The sequence below is a fragment of the Echeneis naucrates genome, chromosome 5 (genome assembly GCF_900963305.1).
Source record: "Echeneis naucrates chromosome 5, fEcheNa1.1, whole genome shotgun sequence".
NCBI lineage: Eukaryota > Metazoa > Chordata > Actinopteri > Carangiformes > Echeneidae > Echeneis > Echeneis naucrates.
In genome coordinates, this window is record NC_042515.1 from 6,124,066 (window position 1) to 6,147,070 (window position 23,005).

The 23,005-nt window shown below is 42.6% G+C and overlaps 1 protein-coding gene across 1 annotated transcript; it reads right to left on the reverse strand.

Moving 5' to 3' along the window:
• Nucleotides 1-1,262: 1,262 nt before the first annotated feature.
• Nucleotides 1,263-22,120, reverse strand: syt2b (synaptotagmin IIb). Its single transcript, XM_029502271.1, has 9 exons — nt 22,065-22,120; nt 7,682-7,910; nt 7,426-7,586; nt 5,101-5,232; nt 4,535-4,702; nt 3,244-3,411; nt 2,218-2,335; nt 1,627-1,760; nt 1,263-1,522 (listed from the first exon to the last, which is right to left on the reverse strand). Exons 2-9 carry the CDS (start codon nt 7,884-7,886, stop codon nt 1,307-1,309), a joined length of 1,302 nt encoding a protein of 433 aa, XP_029358131.1. The 5' UTR covers nt 7,887-7,910; nt 22,065-22,120; the 3' UTR covers nt 1,263-1,306.
• Between the last annotated feature and the right edge of the window lie 885 nt (nt 22,121-23,005).

A 23,005-nucleotide genomic window follows, 5' to 3' on the forward strand; every position in this document is an offset into this window, starting at 1 on the left:
ACAAACCTGTAGTTCACGCGCTCCTAAAAAGTGCAGTTACAGTTTTACATTTTAAATTCAGTTCTCTATAAAAACATCTTGTCTTTGACAGAAACCTTCACCTTGTTTCATCAACGTATTTAGGCGGGCTAAAATATGTTGGGTAAACCAACAAAGGCATATAATCAGTTTAATAGATATCAAAATAAAACACGATTGATGGCACTCTTTGTCAGAAGCAACAGTGGGATTCAAAAGCATCGTCATAATTGTTTTGAACGTCATTGGTAAGCCTTCTTACCTTTTTCTTTCTACAAGGGGAAGTAAGGTTTTACATCCAAGTGGTCAACACAGCTCAAGACAGATTTTAGATGGCACATTCACAGTGTCCCTGACTACTTTTGAATGATATTCCCTCTGTAAACAGCTGCCCCCCCCCTCCCCCTTTCTAAAATAAATGATGATGAAGCCTGTTGGATTTCTCAAAGCGTCATATCAGGAAAGGCACCCGTGTATTCGTTGCCTCCATAAAATCTGTCTGAAGACACACACAAACGTGTTAACCCTAAATGCATAGCGGGCGCCTAGATGGCAACACAAAACAAGCCATAAAGATCAGATAACTGTGTCATCCCTGCCATACTTTATACTGAGGGACTGTGTGCATCTCCTTCTCGTGTGTAGCTGATAAAGAGAAGACAAATTTTTCCTAAAGACGTATTGCAACATGGATCGCTGCGTTCTGTGACCTCGGCCTTGTTCGTTCTCAATTAAATCTTTTTGGATGAATAGACTTAAACAGGCTCTGAGCAGGAAATAACCCAACACTATAGCACTTCCTATAGCAAGTTATAGCACACTTATTAGCAAGATACAACACTGGGCATAGTGTATGCAGAGCAGTGGGGAGGTAAGTAAAGCATGCTCTATTAACTAAACTAAAGCTTTATTTCCAGTATTGTCTTCACCACGACTTTCACTCAATATCAGCACCCTAAGAATCAGTTGCTAAGTTTCTTCAAATGAAAGAAAGACCTAAAAGTCGATCATTCATGAACCAGTCACTCGGTAACTCAACGCCACTCTTCTCAGCATACGCTAATGTGTGAAATGTCATGTTTAAAAATAGGGTTGTCGTTTTTTTTTTTTTTTTTGTAAATGACTTAACCATGAATGAGCAGATAATCTACGATGTCTCTTTTTTGCTGAGCAGGTTCCACGACAAGTTTGTCATGTGTTAAGTCATGGGTTTCATGCAAAGTAAGGGTGGTGGGGGAGGGGGGGGTTGGATTTCTGAGTTAGTGCGTTAGCTGGTTGGTGGAGCATGTTACTTCTTTGCAGCCAAAGACGCCAGCTGACCATCGATATCCTCCTCGGGTTGCAATGGATGCCACTGGGCAATGGGGCGGCGCGGATTGGCCAGCATGTCAGACCAGTGCTTCAGACCTAAGCCGGTCGCCTTGCTGCCCACGAAGATCTTGCCAATGGCGTCGTTCTTACCAATCTTGTCATAATCAAACACTGTGACCGCCACCAAGATTTTCTGAGTAAGGAACGAGAGAGATCATCACATTCATTACAATGTACAACGTGAGCGCAGATTCATTCTATTCAAATCTTAAAGTTCAGGTTTTACTTGCACCGTACCTGCATCTGTTCTAGAGGGATTTCAAAGCTGAAGGATTCATTGTAATACGGGTTTAAGGTGTTCTTCTTCACTGTTGTCTTCTTTTTCTTCAGACGCTTACCCCCCTGCAGCAGTTGGATCTTCACATAGGGATCTGTGAAAGGCATCGATACAATCAGCGATCAAGATGATGACAAGATCGAATCGTGATATTTATGCCATGCTGAGAAATTCTGTTATATTGATTATATATATGTATATATACATATCTCCAACGTTTGGATTCCCTAATTTCTTTCTGTAATTATTTGTAATAATAAAATTACTACTTTAAAAAGCATCTGTTGAGTGTACTTGCATCTGTTATTTGGTTGTTTGGTGAATAAATTGCCCTGAAAAATGCCCCAAACTGCCCTTTAATAGATATATGCATTGAGTGCGTGAAGCCTTATTTTCTCAGTTTTTATTGGGAAAATGATGCATCTGAAAACATTGTTCCAAACCAATGAAAGACAAATATTACCTACAGCTGTCAACACCATCAGCTTAAAAAATATATCTATTCTGTCTACAGCAGCTCGAACTTTGAAGTGATTAAGGCATGTTTTTACCAGATAATCCACAGGCATCCATCTTCTTCAGGTTCTTTGCCTCCAGGATACAGACAGTGAGTTTCCCAGCGGTGGGGACGTAGCGGAGGGAGATGCAGATATCTCCCAGTTTCTCAGGCTGAGCAGTCAGCGCAGAGAGAAGAGACAGAAATGACAAGCACAGACACTCATGAGACACCAACACAGGGCTTGTTTTTAATGGCTTAATGCAAAACTTTCCCAGCTTGTAGCTGCTCTTTGTCATCACTGTAAATATACTCACTCAGAAATGGCCCTGTGTGGATTAATGACTGCTTCGAGATATGAAATGAATGACAAATATTCTGTATGAGGTGTATGTATAAAATACTTTAGCATTGCTGCATTTCTGTAAAAAAAAATGTACCATAACAAATATTCTTCTGATCATCTGAATGTTTTTGCCCCTCCAAAAAAAAAAAAAAAAAACCTAATTTAACTCCATATCAGTGAATTGACTGGATTCATTGAACAGTTAATCTGATTGCTATGCGATCAGGTTAACTGTTAATATATATAAGTTATTGTCAGCAAATCCCCAGGACCTGGTTTATGCCCGTATGCTTGAACCGAAGCTATCAGTTAAAGAGTCAAAAAACGTTTCCTAAAGCAGCCGCGCTGCAGGATTTACCAATCATCGACCAAACACTTTGTAAAAAGTGCATTTTCTAAAGACCATCTTCAGATGCTGATTGATACACTCCGGCGTATCTTCGCAGCAGCAGGATGCTGTGTTGGATCGCCTCAGTACAAACTGCAGCACACACTGTCATCATAATGAGGGACCTTGCCAGCTCGTGGAGTAGTGTGGCTGACTGTAGCCGTCCCGGCTTTGAGCACAGGGGAATAGACACAGTCAGGCTTTCGGTACGCAAACACTTTGTTTTGTATGTTGGCAAGAATGACATGTAAGGAGATGGGGCCTTCTCCTTTTTGTCTTTTCACAGGATATGTTGACATCGACAAAAATAAAGAACCAGAATTATTAAAGGTGAAATATAACAGCACCTCCTCTTGGTCAGCACTTTCCAGGTCGCGCCACTCCTCAATCGGCCGTCCGAGGTCGATGGTGTTCATGGGAATCTTCACCTCTCCAATGACGTCGTGTTTGGAAAATCGGTCGTAATCGTAGACGGACATCACCAGCGTCTTGCCACCAAGCTCCTCGTAGGGGACCTGATCAGCAAACATTGTGTTGATTATGTCATTTTTTCTTGTGACGTCTTTTCTTTATGATTGTTGAAAAAGAGTGAGCACCAACATGTTAAAAACTGTCCTAGTTTGGGTAAAGAAAGCAGCGATACAACTATGATTTAACTTTACTCAGTACAAACAGGTTCTGACTGTACTGACACAAATGTATCATTAAATGAATACTGCAGAGCTGAAGAGGACAGATTAATACCAAACCCAATAATGTTTCTTGCCGTGGGTGCTCTGTTAAATTGCCCCATTGTTACACTAGTGTTATACTGAGCCACTAACTTATTCTTATTATTTGTTAAGGAGTAAAGGTAAAAGGTGGCGTTCAAGAAAAAGAAAGTTGATGTTAAATACATATCATCTAAAAAAAGACCCAAGACTTAAGCAGGAATTGAAGTTTGATAACACACATTTAATTTCCTAATATTAGCATTATTAGCATAATAAACTTTCTTAAATGAAGGTGATGGCACCTCTATAAACCATCATCCTTTGCAGACATCCCATCCAAACAAACAAACAAACAAAAAAACAAATAAATAAATAAACTGCAAGTACATCAAATAAATGTGGACATGGAAATACTGACTTTGGCTATAAACATGGTTTTGGCTCTGTGGCTCTGCGGCTCCGTCTGAGAGTCTAAGAGTCTCAGTTTTGTTTTTTTGTTTTTTTTAAATGGCAGAACTTCCAGCATGACCCAGAGACACTCGCAAAATCTCTGTGGACCTTATTAGCCAGAGCAGGGAGAAGCAGCATGTAGGCTGCACAGGCCAGCGAGTACACACACACACACACACACACACACACACATCAGGATAAACCTAACGAGGCACAGTTAGCGCTATAACACACACAGTATGAGGGACATGCAGGCAGGGAGGTTAGGATGATTGCTCACCATCATCCATAAATGTTTCATCTACGTCGACACTTTCTGCCTGTTTATCTGTCCGTAAAGTGTCTTCGAGTCCTGTTAGCGCTCTCCAAATAAAATGTATTATTATTCTTATTGTCATCTCTCCTGCCCCCCTTTCTGGAACTGTAGACAGACTGTGATTTATCCCTGCACACGCCAAAGATGTGAGAAACCTACCTTGAATACAAACGTTTCGTTGAAGACGGGGTTCAGCGTCTTCTTGTGCACTTTGGTGTCGAACTTCTTCTTCTTATCGGGGAGGAGCAGGACTTTAACGTAGGGATCAGAGGTTCCGCCTGAGTCCATGGACATGAGGTCTGCTGCTTGGAGGATGCCAACCGTGAGCTGTGTGGAGAGGTAAAGACAGAAATTTATCGGGCAAACATCCAAGATTTTTCATTCCTGCCAGGGTCACTGCCTCCATCTTGTTATGTAACGTGATCTGACAACTTAAGCCATGCAATCAATCACAAAAACATTTTGACTGACTGGGTGCGGATATATTGAATATTTCTTCAATGTCACTGTGTGGTAACTTTAGCTTCATATTGAAACACTGGGGAATTTCAGGCAATTGGAAAAAAAAATGTAATTGTGGAAATGCTCTCTAAAACTCAATTGAAATTCAACGTGGAACATGTTCTCACATACACAACACTGTTGTCTGTTTCTAAAAAAGAACTAGATTTCTTAAAAAAAAAAAAAAAAAAGAGGGAAAACGTGGACAAGTGACAGCCGCACACCTTTGTGTTCTCAAAGTCATAATCTATAGAGTATTGCAGCTTCCCCAGTTTCTCCTGCTCCTTCTCCTCTTCCTCTTTCTCCTCCTCCGTCAGTCCGGTCTCTCCCTCGTCGTCGTCGTCGTCCTGGTGTTTCTGCGGTTTGAAGGTAACAAAACGAGACGGGATGTTAAAGGTCGGAAGGGCGGGAATCGGACTACAGGCCTCCCCACAACAGCCAGCATGCCACAGACACTGGAGCTCCAGGAGGTTTAACATGGGAGATACATGTTTAGGTTACTGCTTACCTGCACAGCACCTGGTGATAATAACCAGGGGTTTTATTGTTTACGAGGGGGTGTGATCGCGATTGGCAGCACATAAATACCCGTTTATACTCTCGAATAATTCTGCACACTTTGTCTTCAGTGCTTTTTCTTTTTTTTTTTTTTTTTTTGATCACTCGGCATTTCCTTGGACATGCTTGTGCAGTACAGTGACAGCCAGTCAGTGGAGGCATTGCATGCTAGTTCCACTACGAGGGGAAGGGGTGGGGGCGGGGCAGGAAATGCAATACTTTTTCCAATGAAATCAGATATCACAATAGATGTTTTGTCTGTCAGAGGGTTCATTTAAGGCTTTGATGTCACCAAATGAACACGGAGGTGAATGTTTATTTGAAAACCCCCAAGGAACTAGCTCACAACAGCAAATGCCAGTGCATATTAAATGATAAAAGGCAGAAAAGACATAATATTCAGGGCAAGGAGATGGCTTTCAAATAATGCTCTCAAGACTTTTAGCTGGATACAAATCCATTACTGGTTCATTAAACCCTACTCTCACAAGTTTTTATTGTAATTTCCATAAAATACTTCTGTTTGTAAAATCCCGAAAAACCTTTTAAACCTGCATGCCTTGTTTCACCTTTAAATTTATGTGGCCCCAAAAAATGCCTCTCTTTTCATCTCACCATTGTGGCAATAACTGGTTCAGGATTAAAGGGCATAGCCAGCTATTTGAATAATGTAGTCTTGCTGCTCCTGTTATTACTGCCGCTAAATTAAGGCATCGCTGTCAAGGTGACCTTGACATTGAAATGTTTCTACTCCTTTCTTTTTCTGGCCATCCGGTGACTCCATATTCTAACTCCTCCTTGAGTATTACAATCAAAAATACAGTTTTGCAAATATTTGGTTATTCATGCAATATTATCATCACCGTTTCCATGTCTCCCAAACCACCAACCATGCCCTTTATCACATGCATAGATCAATAGTGTTACAAGTGTCTTGCATATCATCTCTTAGTCCAATACTTGAGTGTGAGTGTGAGTTACATTGTCTCAGGAACAATGTGTTACATAGTTAGACTCTCCTCTTTGGGGTTTATGGAGCACATCATAGCTTTCCATTGTTACATTCTCAAGCTGTCATAACAGAAATTACGAAAGTAAAAAGAAAAAATTTGGAAGGACTATGGAGAAAGGAAAAGATAAAAAAGAAAAAAGCAAAGGAAGCTACGACTTTCATTCCATGAAACCCCCCTCTGCCCTGGGGGCCAGAGAGCGTCAACGTGAGCTATCCACCTACCGTAGAGCGGGAGTCCACCACAGTCAAGAAACACGAGGCACACACAAGACAGACACAAAGCGGAAAAAAAAAAGGAGGAGAGCAGAGAGAGGAAGAGATTCAACTCACAAGACACCAAACACACTACAAAAAGAGAGGCAGTCAGCACCACCACAATTATGATGAGAAATGACACACTAGTTTTCAGCTCATATTCACATTGTGGACACAAGTAATTGATCGCTTTAATTAACTGCCACTGGAGCGCAGGCCGATCTATTGCGATGTCAGTTAGTTAACCCTCAAATGAGTCTCTGGCTTTTCTAAAATGTATCCTTTGATTTACCGTACCTCCTTCCCACAATTTTTCAATATTTCCGCAGGCCTCGTGCTTCCGTCTATTATCTTTGGTTAGAAAAAAAAAAACAGCTTTTGTTACCTGTCAGAGGAAACTTTCCGACAGTACTCCTTATTCTTTGCCACCACACAACAAAGTGTGTCATTTTTCACCACCGGCCACAATGGAATACGTCACACATTTAAACGACCACAACAACATCAAATAAATGGAGGGGAAGAGCGCTCTCCTTGTGTCCTCTACAGCCTGGCCTAAAAGAGCTGCTGGTAAAAGATCAAATGTGGTTAGCAAGAAACATATTTAAATGAATAAAAGCTCAGCAATAAATGTCAAACTTGAATACATCATTGGAGGTAACACAACAGAAGAGAAGAAGATAAACGTCCTGACTTTTCATGTGGGAAGCACGAGGCGTCATACCTCGCCGCCCTGCATGTTCTTCATGTTGAAGCCGTCCTTTCCCTTCTTCCCTTTCTTGTTCTTCTTCTTCTTGCAGCAGCATTTTTTGATTATGCAGAAGCAGCAAGTGAGGATGAGCAACGCAGCCACAACAGCAATGGCAATCAGGGCCCACTGAGGCACTGTGGAAGTCAAACCAACGGAGGGAAAATTTAGACTGAAGGTTGACAACGCTACTGTTCACATAACATCGGGAACGCATCGCGGGTCTGCTTACGTGGGATTTTATCGATTTCATTCAAGAATTTACTCTTGATTTCCTCAAACATGTCATTCTTGCTGATCTCTGTGTTGTTGGAGCCAGAGGTCTCTGGTGGCGAGGTGGAGGTGAGAACCGTGGTGGGAGCCATGGTCATGGTGGTGGCGCCGGTGGGCTCAGCGGGCGCCACGGGCTGAGGCCTTCTGAACAAGTTAAACTTCATTGTCAAAGACTAGGTGCAGCGTCCCTGAGGCAAAGAGAGAGCACACAGAAAGAGATAATTACCAATTAAGAACATCAATGAATGAAGCTAAAAGTCGCGACAGGCATTTTTCAAATTTTTTCCAGTGAGGACACTAACGCTGATATTCTACACCAGGAGAATATTGTCCTGAAACAGTTAGTCCCTTAAAGAATTGGCAATGGATGGATGGAGAATATTTGACCAATATTTACTCACCAAAAAAGTTCAAAATTTTTTGCTCAGCATGATTATGTCGTTTTGAACTCAGCGAACAGTTTGAAGGTTTTACTTTAAGATAAATAACCGGAGGAACATAAGCAAAGAGACTGACAGCACAAACGCTCTCAGCTTAGAGCTGATCACAATCAGCTCTGTGCTTTGTCAGTGAAGGATTATACCGATATCATGTACGTAGGCGAGCCCAAAGGAAGATAATAGGATATAGAAGTCATGGAAAATGAGACTTAACACATCCATTATGCTGATGATGTGTGACTTTATTGACTGTCTTAAAACTGAGCACTGAGATCTGCTCCAGCTGCTGGAGAACTGAGGGAGTTCTCCATCGAACACATAGAATGTGGCTCAAATGTCAACGGTAAAGTATGAAATATATGAAATATGTTTATTCCCTCTCCTCCAAGAGATGATTAGATGAGAGAGATGAGGTTGCTTTCATGTCTGTGTAGTAAATATAAAGGCTGTTAGCTTTGCTCAGCGGGCTCCACAGAGTGAAACGGGAGGTGACATCAGACAGGCAAGTCTGTTACCGAAGGACAAGAAAATCCGCCTGCGTCGGTTTCCTGACAACATTCGAAGAGAGCGCAGTGAAATCACACCTCGTTGTTTTCACACCTCGGTTTTTTTTTGTCTGGGGCTGGTAAACAGATACAAAAGACCAGAGTCCGGCTCGGTCAGTTCAGTCTTTATGCTAAGCTTCATGTTGAGCATACAGATATGAGAGTAGAGCAAACTTCGGTGAGAAAGGGAGGAAGTTCTCATGCTTTAACACTCCCTTTACAACACGAAGGTCCTCAGTCTGAACCTGCCTCCTGTCACTTTGTGTTTAGAGTCCACACTTTCTGCTGCGTTACTTAAAAGCAGTTTTTATATGAAAAAAACGACAACAAAACGACCATAAATTAAACTGCTGGGTAAAGACATCATTCACTTGCCCTCACAGGTGAACACAAATAATGAACTGGATAATTGGCTGATTAAATCAGCAACAGCTTCTTTCTTAGTTTAACGCTTGTTGGGATTTGCTGCTTTTCCTTCATTTAAATGTTAAGTGAATTTGTTGAGATATTACGATGGGCATCGAGAAACTTACACTTCCAGTCATTGGCAGCTTCGGGGACTGGAGTATTAATTCATTTGTGGGGCGAACAAATGGCAGGTCAGTCATTACTAAAGCAGAATAAATTAAACAACGTGATAAACTGCAATAAAATTAAATAATAATGTCTCTAAATCATTTCTCCTCACAAATCGCAGACTAATAAAACAAGCGCCTCATTACGACGGCCTCAGGCTTTTTCATCCTCTGGAAATTCAATCCACTGCAAACTGATGACAAAATCAATCCATCTTCCAGCCTCAAGTGGGCATGATATTATTTATTCTCAGTCTGCCCTTTGCATGACTATGAGTGACACCAGCACGCCATTAGCATGTACTGCTGAGCATGAAGGCATCCGTACACCGGTCTAAATCAGACCTTTTCCCCCAACCTGAAAACAAAAAAAAAAAAAAAATCTGCTGCTGATAACTGGAAGTATTTTACATCTGTAAACATCATTTCAAATCAGATTGAACTGGAATCGATACATCAGGTTTTGGTGCAGAGAGGGACAGTTCATCTTTCTGGCAGTGCTCATCCATTCAATTGTTTCGGCAGAAGAGGTATCGAGGGCACGCTTTAGTGGCTTAAATTCGATCAGCAAGAATATTTTTACTGCACCACGATACATTTCTGGGATTATTTTCGGTGCTGAGCGCCAGTGATGCGGACACTGCCTTGATGCTTCCATGTCCTTCACCACCCTCAGCATAATGACAAACTGGCAACCTGACAATCATTTATTTGTTCTGCAGCTATGATGTCTCCATGTTTATTTGTTTCGGCTTCAGGGTAAAACTGTGTTTAGACAAGAGAGGTCATGAAATGAATACACCTCCCAACAAATGGACAGAGCATTGTGTGATTCTGCCTTAAAATCACTGCTGCCAGTATTAAGAGAGGAAACATTGTCGGGGTAGCTGGTGAAGTAGAGGGAAAAAATTGAATGTGAGCTAGAAATGAAAAACACTCATAGGAATACAAACGATGAAGCACGCTGGGTTTGAGTGTATCACTAAAGCGCTCATATGCTCAGGCTCATCAAGAGGATTTCTGTTTCTTCTCTCTCTAAAAGCACTAAAAAAAAAACAATGATCTGCCCAAAAAAAAAAAAGAAAAAAAAAGGAAGAAGAAATGCAAGACAATTTATATCCACTGCTTCAATGAGCCAAGACGAGAACTAAGTGCAGGCTCTCACAGATAACAGCCACAAAAGTTTGCCTGTCACATTAGAGTGATATGCTGTGAATCTCCTGCTGTGGAGGCGTCTCCGTCTGAACGTGCTCTGGGTGCGTGTGCGGGTTTATGGATCACGACATGAAAGTGAACCAGGAGAATTCAGATTTTCTCTATCAGCTGTTGTGAAGTCACCTGCTCTTCATCGACTCACAGGCCGCAGATCAATAAGTATCTCATTCAAACATGTATTTCATGGTGTGTTTCACGTGTAGGCTTTACGGTCAAATGCCTGCCGTCCACACACCGTACAGTACGGGCTCATGTGCTGTGAGCCAGCAGATCATTGTTGCTAAGCAATCCTGATAGTGTCTATCAGCTATCCTAGAATGGCCCACTACCTGCCTATCGCTGAGGTGACCAGCCAATCCAATCAGCTGCTGGCTCAAGGCCAGCGTCAAGTCACTGCCTGAGCGTGAAGCACACTGAGAAGCCGTGATGTATGACGAATGCAATGAAAGTTTTAGATTCAGCACCCCCCCCCCCCCCCCCCCTAAAAAACCAAACCCAAAACAAAACAACAAAAGAAAGCACAAACAAACAAACGAAAAATACATATTGGTCAAGTCAGGAGCCGGAATCCAAGACGAGCCCGGCCGTCCAAATCTGCACGGATGACTCCACTCTTCAACTTCCACAGCTTAGCATGTTTTCTCTGTGATGAGGACGGAGGCTGAATGCAAATCCACCAAAACACATCCATGCCTCTGCTCCTTAGTGTTTACCTCTGCCATTAGCACTCAGTCCTTATCTGCCACTGAGTTCTGCAGCCCATCACTGGCCAGCATCACTCACCCTCACACATACACACACACACACATTCAAAAAAAGAGAGAGGCTCAGACACATCCATCTGGATTCACAAGGATATTCAGGCACAGATACAGTCACAGTGGTTTAGTTTATTACCGCGCAATTAGTTTGGAAATGCAGAAAAGATCATGTCAGCAAGCTGTGTCTAAGTTGTATGTTTTGTTTCATGACATCCATGTCACATAACGGCACCTAAATACGAAAGATAAGAACTCACCAGTCCGATGTGGTATTTCCCGTCACAAGGTGGCCCATCCAATATCAATGACTGTTTGGGCTACAGTTCCTCAGAGCTGTGCTGCCATGGTCTGATCTCTCCCATAAGCAGAGACTGCAGTCTCCTCTCACTTCTCTCCACTGCAGCACTACACCCCTCCTCCTCCCCCTCCTCCCCCCCCTCCCTCCTCCTCACACTCCTCCTTCCCTTCCAACGTTCACCATGTCCCTCATTTTCCAGCCTCCCGTCACACACCTCCCTGCTCCCCTTCTGTCTCTCCCTCAATGTACTCTTGCACACAGACGCTCTACCTCTTCCTCTCTTTCTCATGCCCCCCCCCCCCCCACCCACCCACCCACTCCCCCTCCACCCCCAACCACCACCTCAACCTCATTTCAGATGCTGCTCACACATCTGATTGCAGCATGCCACTCTTTTGGTCTCGCATTGGAAGGCAGTTGTGAAAGATCAATATGCACAAAGGTTTGGGCGGCTAGAAGAAGTGTGGGAGGAGGGGTCGAGGGTGATGTTTGCACAGATCGGAGAATGAATTACAACAAGGTAGAAGTAGCTGAGGTAGGAGGACAGCTGACGAACGCTTCAGGCTGTGCTGACTTTTACCACATCAGCTCCACAAATGATATTACACTCAGCTCATACCTTTAATTGGATCCCAGCAATTGATCTAGGAAGTGTGCTATAACCCTCTGGAGGGATCCATTCTTGTTAGGCCCATTCAGAACAAGCAACTGAAACTGAAAATGATTAGGTCAACGCGTCTGCTTTTTCATCAGTCCCCCAGGAGACTCGTCGGTGATGATTTGAAGCGAGCAAATCGCAGAGCGTCCTCTCCTATTACAACGTAAAAGAAAATATGCAGCCAACAACACCGACCGAAACACCATCAACAACTGTCACGTGACCACGTCATTAAAGCAGACATGTATGGATGTGGGCATTAAGCTTGCTAATGAAACTCTGGCTGATGTAAACAACAACCCTCAGCTTGGCCTTGCATTTATACAAATTGGTTTGAAATACACAAATGCATAACCCCCCCGCCGCAGTTACGAATGTACATATTTGATCCCTTTTTTAATTCTAATATTAAATCCTTTCCCCTGGCTTTCTACAGAAACTCTCTTTACTTGCACTCTCTCCTTGGGGAAATACCTCTCTGTGTGCTCATGTTCAGCCTGCTGCTGTGAGGTGGCTCCTCTCACTTCCATTCACATTCACAGTGCAGTGAGCTGCTGCTGCCAGAGGGGGGCAGGGACCTCATACAAAACTGCTGCATCACAGAGCTTTTTTTTTTTTTTTTTTTTTTTCTCCATCCACCAATGTACTGCAGACAGTAAACACCAATGCCCAGAGATATTGGTCTTCCCCATTTTCCCATAAAACTGCAGACCGATTGAAATCTCGGTGCGCTTAAATGGAACAAGATTTTACAAAATGCATACTCTTAGGTACACTACAAAGACAGATGCAACCTTCGTGTCTGTTTTGATTTCTCCCAAGATCATTAAAAAAAAACATTTGCCAAAGACCACAACAAGATGGCTGAAGAAGTAAGAAGTCCCATTGTCCCCTATAAAACAGTAAGTTGACTTTGTTGTTTTGTTGTACAGATCCAGTGATAAAGTGTAACTGAGTTTGGCAGGCGTTGGGGGTCAGAATAGCTCTTTAAGATAATGAGCTAAACTATCACAAACTAAGCTAACACTCCGCCTCCACCTGTAACTTCAAACATCAATCTCTCATCTAGCTCCGAATAAGTTCTGAGTATTTCCCCTAATGTCACAGTATTAGTGTAACATAATATCTGCGATGGCGTTGGGGTTAGGGTTACACCCTTTTTGTTTATTTAGCTCTGGTTGTGCAACACCGTGTTTCTGTCTCTCTGATGACTTTAGCGGTTTGACATTCCTGGAAATGTGCTCATATCGTGTATTATTTGAAGACGGTGAAAGTGAGACCAAAAAAAAGACAAAGTGCCAGAACAGAATAAAACTAAATTCTAACCCTAACCCTAACCCTAACCCCCCTTTGGACGTCTGCAGAGTTGACTGTTTTGCCAAAAGTAAAAAGAGCTTGCTGAAGCTTTGTGCTGTCTCAATAGAAAGTTTCCACTGTGAGTAATCACGTCTGGCCAATTAATGCTAATATAAATCTGCAACGTCAGAGGAGCCCGTTTGGCCACAGCAAGAAGAGCAACTTAATGCACTTAGAGGTAGATTGTGAAATAAATTGTAAGGAGAAAAAAAAAATAGAGAAAATGTAAATCAGTGAGCCAAACCAAGCGACCCATTACTCTACGTCTACAAAAAGTCAATACATATCCGTTATGAGACTAATAGCCACATTATAGTAAGTGAAATTGAATTTTACTTTGCCCCCTCAAAAATCAAAACAGCTTCCTTCTTTTTCTTTTAAAAATAGAAAGTTCATTTGAAGTTATGGTTAAAACTATTATTGCATTTCAGATTTTCCCTGCTGTAAATGCAGCTGTATAAAAGTCATCACTAGATTAAAATGGTTCTCACTTAATGTGAAACACCTGCAGCGCTGATGTGTTTATCAGCTTTGAAGAAAGTGCCAGTTGTTTTTATTCACTGAAGTTTATCACTTTTTTTTTTTTTTTTGTGAGGTTTCTGTTCTCTGTTGGAATGACCCAATTTTCCACACATGAATGAAGTTGATTCTGTCTCTCAAATTCTGAATGATGAATATATTTGGCGTGCATATTGATGCAGCCCGATGAGAAATTGTGAAATGTTTGTATGATCCTACAGAGACTGATTACCTGATCTGATTATCGGCTTCGCTGTCGCTGCTGACATTCTGTCGATTGCCAAACCGTGCCGTCAGCTACCTGCTCAGCACCAATAACAAACAGCTGGTTGCGACCAAAGCAGAGCAAAAAGTGAGCAATTACATTTAACAGGTGACCAGAAACACAACTCGAGGTGAATTATAACGATGTCTAAAATGGTTGGATATAAAAATAAACTAACAACTCTTTAATCTGAAAAGTTCGTTTTTTATAGTTCTCTCTCGCAAAGAAGTTTGCGACGTTTCAAATTTCTTTTTGATTTTCTACTTTGTGCTCACCAGATGAAACCGGTTTATGTACATGACCTGGTTGGATAAATTACCACTCTGCTTCTTGACTCAGCAGTTTAGTCCAAGGTCAGAACTCAGCCGCAGCATTTACCAAAGCTTTAACATTACAGCTGGAGTGATTCACTCGGACTCCCAGTGCATTGTGGGATATTTCAGCTCATCGCCAGCTTTCTCATCCCCTCAGCGCATCTGTGAATGAAATAAAACTTCCCCTCCCTCTCCACTAGTCATCCCCTCCAGGAACGCTGAGTCAGGCCGGAGGACTGTGCTGCACTGGGACGTCGATGATAAGAACAACACAACCGCTATCAGAGCGGCAGACTACCAGCATATGCAGAGGACAGCTGGCCCCGATGCGCGCCAGCGCTAAGTTGTGCTGGGACATTTTGGTCAGGATGATTTGTCTCCTCTGAGGCAGCACAGAGGATGTGGAAAAGACTGCACTCACTCAGCTCCTGCAGGGAGTGCTGCAATGCAGGGGTGTAAGACAGAACCACGGAGCTCGAAGGCAGGCCGCCTTCAGTCAGTCAGCTCCTCACAGTCTTCCTCCCCTTCCTGTCATGCCTCACTTCTTCCACTCCTCATTGCTTTCATCTTATTTTTTCTACCCTCCTCCGACCCCCATCCTTCTTCCTCTATGTCTCTCCCTCTCGCATACACACACACACACACACACACACACACACACACGAACACACTTAGAACGGCGTGCATGCTCTGGCCAGTCAATACTGCAGCAGTAAACAGAGAGCACCATATGCTCATAGTTGGCCCTGTTAGTCAGTCGCAGTGATTGGGTGTTTCCGAGCAGTTGGACAACGAGATGACAATGCATGTATGTGCGTGCTTGTGTGTGACCGTGTGCACACCAGGTGGATGTTTTTTTTTTTTGGTTTGGCTTAGCTTATGTCGAGGGGCTGCTGACACAAAACAACCTGTGAACTCTTCAAGCTGAATATGGGTAGGATGTAACTAGACACTGCGTTGTGAGCTCCAGTGGTTCAGGGTTCTCCTGCTTCCTCAGACAATAACGATTAGTTATTCTAAAGTGCCTGTGGGAGTATTTGTGAGTGTAAATGGCGGTTTGTCTCGGTATTTCTTTATATATCAGCCCTGTGTTGACAGCGATTGGCTCCAGCTTCCCTATAAACATAACCAGCGTAGGAAAATTGACCAAGGGGAGAGAGTTGGATTTGAATAATGTTGGTAATCACCTTAAGCCTGAAGCCACCATGCAAAGCTTCATGTTGATTTTTTTTTTTTTTTCCTTTTCCTTTTTCACAGCATATAATTTGACTTTCCTCTCGTTTCCTCCCATTGACCATCCGTCTGCTCGGGTAATATTTGGGAGCTACCGGACTGCAAATGACCTGGGGTGACAACAAACTCCATGCTCTAACAAGAATGATGGTTTCCTTTTAGCCACCGCAGCGTCAGCAACAAACATGACAGTAAAGTGAACGACACATAGCTCTTGTTGCACCAGATAGACTAATTTCCACATGAAAAGGTTATTTTGTAGAAGCCTGTGAAGGTTTGAAGGTTCTCACTTTTTCAGGTCATAATGCTCCAAGAAAAGGTAAATGCATGGCAACTGGACTTTGTTGTGAACGCTTCTACGTCTTATCCAAGAGGCCTCATCGGTTTTGGCTTTTTTTCTTTTGTTTGTATCAAAAGGGGATTCCTATGTGGCACAGGGCTCTGTTATTGTGCTTTCAAAAACACATAAATGATTCACAGCATGACGCTGACTGGCTGAGGTTCTCTCGAGCTTATGCTGTACCTCACATGCTATCCTGGTGCCGAAAACACTGACAAGAGCAAATATCTATCCATCCACAAATGAGTAGTACCTAATAAAATCACAATTTTTTGCGTTTTTTTTAAATGAAACTAATTATTTGTGGGTTGTTTTTTTTTTTTTTTTCTTAGACAGACAAAAAAAAAGAAATGTACATTTTTGATAGAATCAAACGGCTCTGAGAGTACATATGGGAATTACCAATACCAGCAAGGAAACTTACAGGTTGATGTGTGTGTCCATCTGATTCAGGGTCAGCCATCTGACCTTTGAACTCATCCGGGTTTAGCTGCAGAAAGTCCGCTTTCATGCTACAAGACATTACCATCAACTTACATCATTAAAAAAGTGGAAAACCATTTTGATCACAAGGGTAAACTAACAGTAATTAACTCCATAGCGCCTTCCCTCTAAATTTCCCCCACAAGTATGTTTACTTGCGTTTGCAGAAAAATTACACTCACAGCTAATTCCTATTTGCTGGCAAAGTTAACTCAGAAAGGCAGTTCAAGATGTGAGGAAAAGACAAACTGACAAACTGCCTTTCATCCATTTAAAAGCTTCTGAAAAATGCACTGATCCTTGAATATATTTGCGTTAATACATGCCCAACATATAGATGAAAATTTTGACGGATTCTTTTCCCACTTTGAAAGCCTGATCAGTCAATTATTCGTGTGAGACATTCTTCGGAGGTTATATTTTGCTCTCAGTCACTGAAGCTCTTCATTTCCTGGCTTTCCTTAAACAGCTTGAACAGAAATCAACCAAATACACACAGCGTTGTATACTGACTCCGTCCTGATGACGAACAAAGATGCAGATATGTGCTTCTCCAAACTTTTCTCCGGCGCTGAAAATAGCCTGAGTGTCTGGCGCTGGATATTGGTGCATTTCGGGAGTGAGCAGGCGTAAAGGAGAGAGCCACATTTAGAGGCAGGAGAGGGAGAACAGAAAAGCGAGGGACTGCATCTGCCCACTAGTGAAGGATGCGTTGCCCAACTGCACAGATCTGGGGCAACATGACAGAGTATCGCTGAGTAAAGGGAAGCCAGAAGGGACACAAGTTCAGTAAGTAATTATCTAATCCTTTGCACCAGCTCCCCACATTTCCTCTTCTTTTCCTCCGGCCGTGAAAGTGTTTCACATCAGATTTCATCCCAGACATTTGCTAATTAAGCAGCGAGCAGTCATTTTCCTACAGCTCTCTGCGCTTCATTGAAACACGCGAAAATGGAAATGCTCACATTTGGAATCAAGAAACTTGGGATGTTACTCCAATCCACTATAACAGCAACAAACTCCTCCTGGAATCTTCCATTCTCTAACCCAACACATTTTCTGATTTGTCAAGCGTTTTAAAAGCCGGGTGAGGAGAAGACAAACTGGTCTCATTAAGAAAGCCCTTAGTCAGCAGATCCTTACAAACTGATCTTCAGGGTGTTTCCACCCACAAATATCGTATATTTTATAGCTCATTTTTATTTCAGCTGCACATCAGATGAGAGTTCAGGCTCAGAATGTCCAACAGAGAACATTATACGTACACTCCTGCCGCCATTACCTGTCAGAGTCAGACGCCAGCTTCATGGCGACTTAATGCACATCGCAGCTTGTGTTTCCAGCACGTATTTGTGCTTTATGCTTTCAGAGGGAAATGTCAAGCTTTTCAGCCCGCTGTAGTTATCTGAAAGCCAGCAATGGTCGGATTATTAATTATTAATATATAATAAGTTTAGGATATACACATTCTTATAGATTAGATCAGTACCTTCTAAAATCCTCATTCAAAGAACTGTTCAAGAAAACAAATATTCAAGAGAAACATTGAGATTTGATATAAATTGATTTTTAAAAATATTTACTGTTATTGATGTTTTTTTTCCTCATTACTCACCTCACAGCCTGGTGGATTTATCTGGTGAGCCTGTAGAGGAGACTGATCTTTACACCAAGCTAAAGTTTACCTCTAAAAAACTCTCCACCGACGGCAATGCAACCGATGTATCACTATAAATGATGACACAGACTGTACACAACAGTTTACTTAGGTTGGCTTTTGAAAGGACGGACAAACACACACATACACGCTGAGAGCACACCAGCTCGCCCACTGATTGCTGCTGCTCGGTGTAGTACTTAAAAATATTAATTTACCCCTGAAGCACTCAGAATTGATCTGCTGAAAGGTATTGATTCCTCCGCTGGAGACTGCAGAGGTCGGCCTGAAACCCGTCACTCGCAGTCATGCGCAGGGTCTAAAGGCAAGTAAATAAAGCAAGAGATAAACAAGCAGTTAAAAGGTGAAATGCGGGAAAGCCCCGGTATGGGCCTCCAAACTCCGTGCTCTCGGCCAACATTAGACAGCTTTCTCGTCAAATCACCATTTTAGTTACATTACCCATAAGGCTCTTTTCATTTCGAGCAGTTTCTCAGCCATGCGGTTTGTAATGTTAATCACAGAAACCCAACAATGAGAAAGCAGATCAGGCTCACACACACACAGAAACAGGGGTTCAATACGTGGGTCACGTATTGCTACACTTCTCACAGAAAAATCAATTTTAGCGTGTCTTCTCGGTCAGAGAAGCGTTGTGCCGACATCAAAGCCATGGAAAACACGCTGTAGCACCAGCAAAGGCTTTGCTTCAGCAACTTTCACGTTGAATCTCTCAGAGTCTACAGAACATCCCACTTGACGTCGCTGTCGCTGCGTTAGCTGTCAAAGTGTCTCTCGGAACAAAAACATCATCCCATGCCATTTTCATGAGCTGACATAACCGTGTGCTCCTTCTGCAGCGCTGCTGGTAATGATCCAGCCATACTCTGTACACACACACAGCGCCGCGTAAATAGAAAACATCATCACTGCGCTCCGTGTACGCTCATGCATCTGACAGCCTGTGAGAGACGATCTCAGTTTAGTGAGGTCACGGTTATTGGCTGCAGTACGACAGAATCCCATTTCATGAACCATCAAGCATCAGAAGTGCTCAGGGCACACACACCTCTGCGCGGGTCGAGCTGTAATGGAGAAACTCAAAGAGAGCTGAAGCAAGGCCTCCTGATAACTGCAACCACTGACCACTGCAATATCTGTGGATTTCGTAGGATTAATAACTTGCTTTTACTTTTGTCAGTGATGAAGATGTATTATGACTACAAACAGTAGAACAGAGAGGGCCTAACAGATCAACTGGAAGATTCAAGCAAATGTTACAAAGCACGATCATCATCGAGCCAATGTGGAGATGTGTGCTGACAACAACAACAACATTTAACTGCAGGCTAAAAATAATGAAAGAACACGGCTCTGTGAGTTTCAGAGCCCTTTTTTTTTTTTTTTTTTTTTTTTTTGCAACACATGTTGTTGATTTGAATCTAAATGGATAAAATTGCTCTTTTAAAATCAAAAACTGAACTCTGTCATGAACCAGAGTTTGTAGAAATGCCTTGCACACCTGAATTTGGCCACTTTATCCCGTCGCACATTAAAATCCACTCCAGTGCTGAGGGATTGGATGGGAAGGCTTTGTGGCCACTTTTAGGTGTGCGCAGATGCTCTATGACTTTGTCTGGGCCACTCAAGGACATTCGCAGACTTCCACTCCAGTATTGTTTCAGGTCACTGTTGTGCTGAAAGGTCAAACGATCGCTCCAGTCTGAGGTTGTGTGCACCCTCTAGCAGGTTTGTTTTTTGTTTTTTTTTTTTGTTTTTTTTTTTCAGAAAACATTATGTCTGTATTTGGCTGCCTCCTTCTTTCACTCAAATAGCTCCAGTCACCAAAGTGGCCTCTGGAGGGACCGGTGGGATCTCCAGTAAGAGCCTTCTTCCATTTCATAAAATTATTGAGGCCATTGTGCTTCCTTACCCTGATCCGTGCCCTTCCACAGTTTTATCACAAAGGTCCCCAGAGAGTACCCCGACATCTCGGCTTGTTTTTGTTCTGACATTGTGGCCGAAGAAATGAAACATGTATGTGTGGATTGGACAAAAGGGGCAACTGTACCAATTTCCAACTATATTTGCAATACTGTTAAATATACAAAAAGTACAGTCAAGCACAGAGCAGTACATTGAGCGCGTTGATACAAACAATGGCAATGTTAACTGCTGCTGAGAGAAAAAAAAAAAGCCATATGCTCTTAACTGCTGTTGTTTCAGCTAACGGCAATAAGCAGTTTGCAAAGAATTAGCCCAGATCACAAAGGCTGATGGGACTGTTTTATTTGGCCATAAACTGAGAAACTGGATGAAGGGAAACTTTGACGTGATTACGATGAACATTTGGGGGATCTGCAACTTATTACAACTAATTTTAAGTGGGGGAGCCATCAATGTCTTCACCAAATTTCAAAGCAAACTGAATAATAGTTGCTGAGATGTTTAATCCAAAACCACCAGCGTGACTTTTGGTCATATGTTGATCATAAATGTTCTCCTAGAATTTGACATTCACACTGCATGAATGGAAACTCTTATCTGCCTGAGGCGTATGAGAGGAAATCAGAGAATTACCAAAGTCAGTGGCACTTATCGTTGTGTCGCATTGGAAATCTCTACCAAGTTCCCAGACAATCCATAAAGGTTATTAGTTGGTTGCAGGTTTGGCCCGACAGGCTGGTTTCCTGACACAGCCAACATCCCCGCAGCCTCACCGATGTGCTGGCAATAAAAAAATAAAAAAATAAATACATATGTCACGCGCTTGAATATGTTTGTCTGGGAAGCACCACAAGTCTCTCACAAGGGCACACCCAGTGATAGAATTTTATCTACCAGATGTAACACTGGCTTAATCAGCAGACTGAGCACAGCCTGCAAAACTTCCTCCTTCAGTGTGCGGCTAAATGCCAATTCAGCAAACACAGTTTTTGGTGCAAAATGACATTTCCTTTTCTGTCACAGTCGAGCATTCTGTCCTGTTTCATCTGGCTTCATTGGGCCCCCCCCCACCTTTCTCGTACTCTACCTACTGAACCTCTGGTGTGTCACCGTTAAAGAAACTCGTGTAAGGTGGAGGTGCATTGTTAGGTCACACATTCCCTTCCCGTTCTGCGTACTATCTGCTGTGTGAGGATGATGCTACTTTTTAAGCCTGTGAAGCAGCTAATGCAGCAAACAATGCACCAGGGAAAGTGCACATTGGACAGGAGTGTGTGTCAGGATGATAAGTACAGAGACATTGCAGATATGCAGCCCCTGATTCACTCCTGCTAATGTCAAAAGGAAGTCCTCGTTCGGCACACGCACACACATGCACACTCAGGAATATCCCAGTCATGTACTCATAACATCCCTGGAGACTGAAGAAACCACCGCATCACCTGACCTCATCAACCGCTGCATCACGACCAGTCCGGGAACTCAAATACCAACAAAGTCCAGCCACCCAGATCAACGTCTAACAACGACATTAACGAGAAATTCTAAATGAGTCAGTCGGATACATGGAAGATTCCAGCAGGACAAACAAGGAGAAAAGGTGAGGGCGTCCAAGCCGTGGCCCGTTTTTATCAGCATCCATCGGAGGCCGTAATGCGCAATTTTTCAGTGCACATCGATGAGAGCTGCCTTCATCCATGTTTTGATCGCAGTGAACAGAGATAATTACTACGTACCTACATATTAAGCATTCAGAGAAAAGGCCCAAGGAGACGCTGTATAAATGCACTGCTGAGCTGCTATTGAGACGCCATTGATGCATCTGGACACAGAGAGCTCTGCAGACTCTTATGTGGGCCCTTCGCTCTTGCTGGCTCAGCAGATTTGACTTTGTGTGCACTCCCTCAGAGCTTTTAGTGTGAAACAGTGAGCTGACTGTCATATTAAAAAAAACTGAAGAAATGCTGCCGCAAAGAAATAAGAAGGGGAAAATCAGTCACATGCCAAAACAAAACAGTTTATTTCCATTTATTTCTTTTCTTGTTGAGGAAAATATTTACCTCTGCGGATTAAAATCTAAACCTTTTACTTCAACATCCGTCTGCACACCCAGGTTGTAATTAACCAATGAAAAGGATGTTGCAAGAGATTTCCCGTCTCAAGTTCTAGACTCACACACGTTTGTTTTATTATGTAACACAATACTGCAGCACTACATGATGCTACGCACCAGACATGAGGACTTGCCGACATACTGTAAAAGTTCCACTCTGGGAGATTGGCTATAATTGTAAGACTCTTCATTAAAATGAGAGGTGACTGGCAAAACTCTAACACTGTCTGCTCTAATTACCCCTGAGCCATTTATTCTCTCTTGCTCTCTCTGCAGAGCTTTTTTTTTTTTTTCCACAGTCAGGCAGGATGTGTGTAATGAGGCTAGGTACCTCTGTGACAAGCTGGCATGCAGCAAAGCCTCAGTAACTGATGATGCTGGTCTGGAAAGAAAAGGCGGAAAAATTGCAGCTTACCTTGAAGAGAGACGTGCTGCCTTCTAAGCAGAGAACAAGGTCAGATATATTCTTGACGGGAAGAGAAGAAAAAAAAATCCTAATCTGCACTTTGGTTCATCCCACTCTCAAAAGACATAGCAAGAAAAAAAAAAAACAAAAAAAAAAAC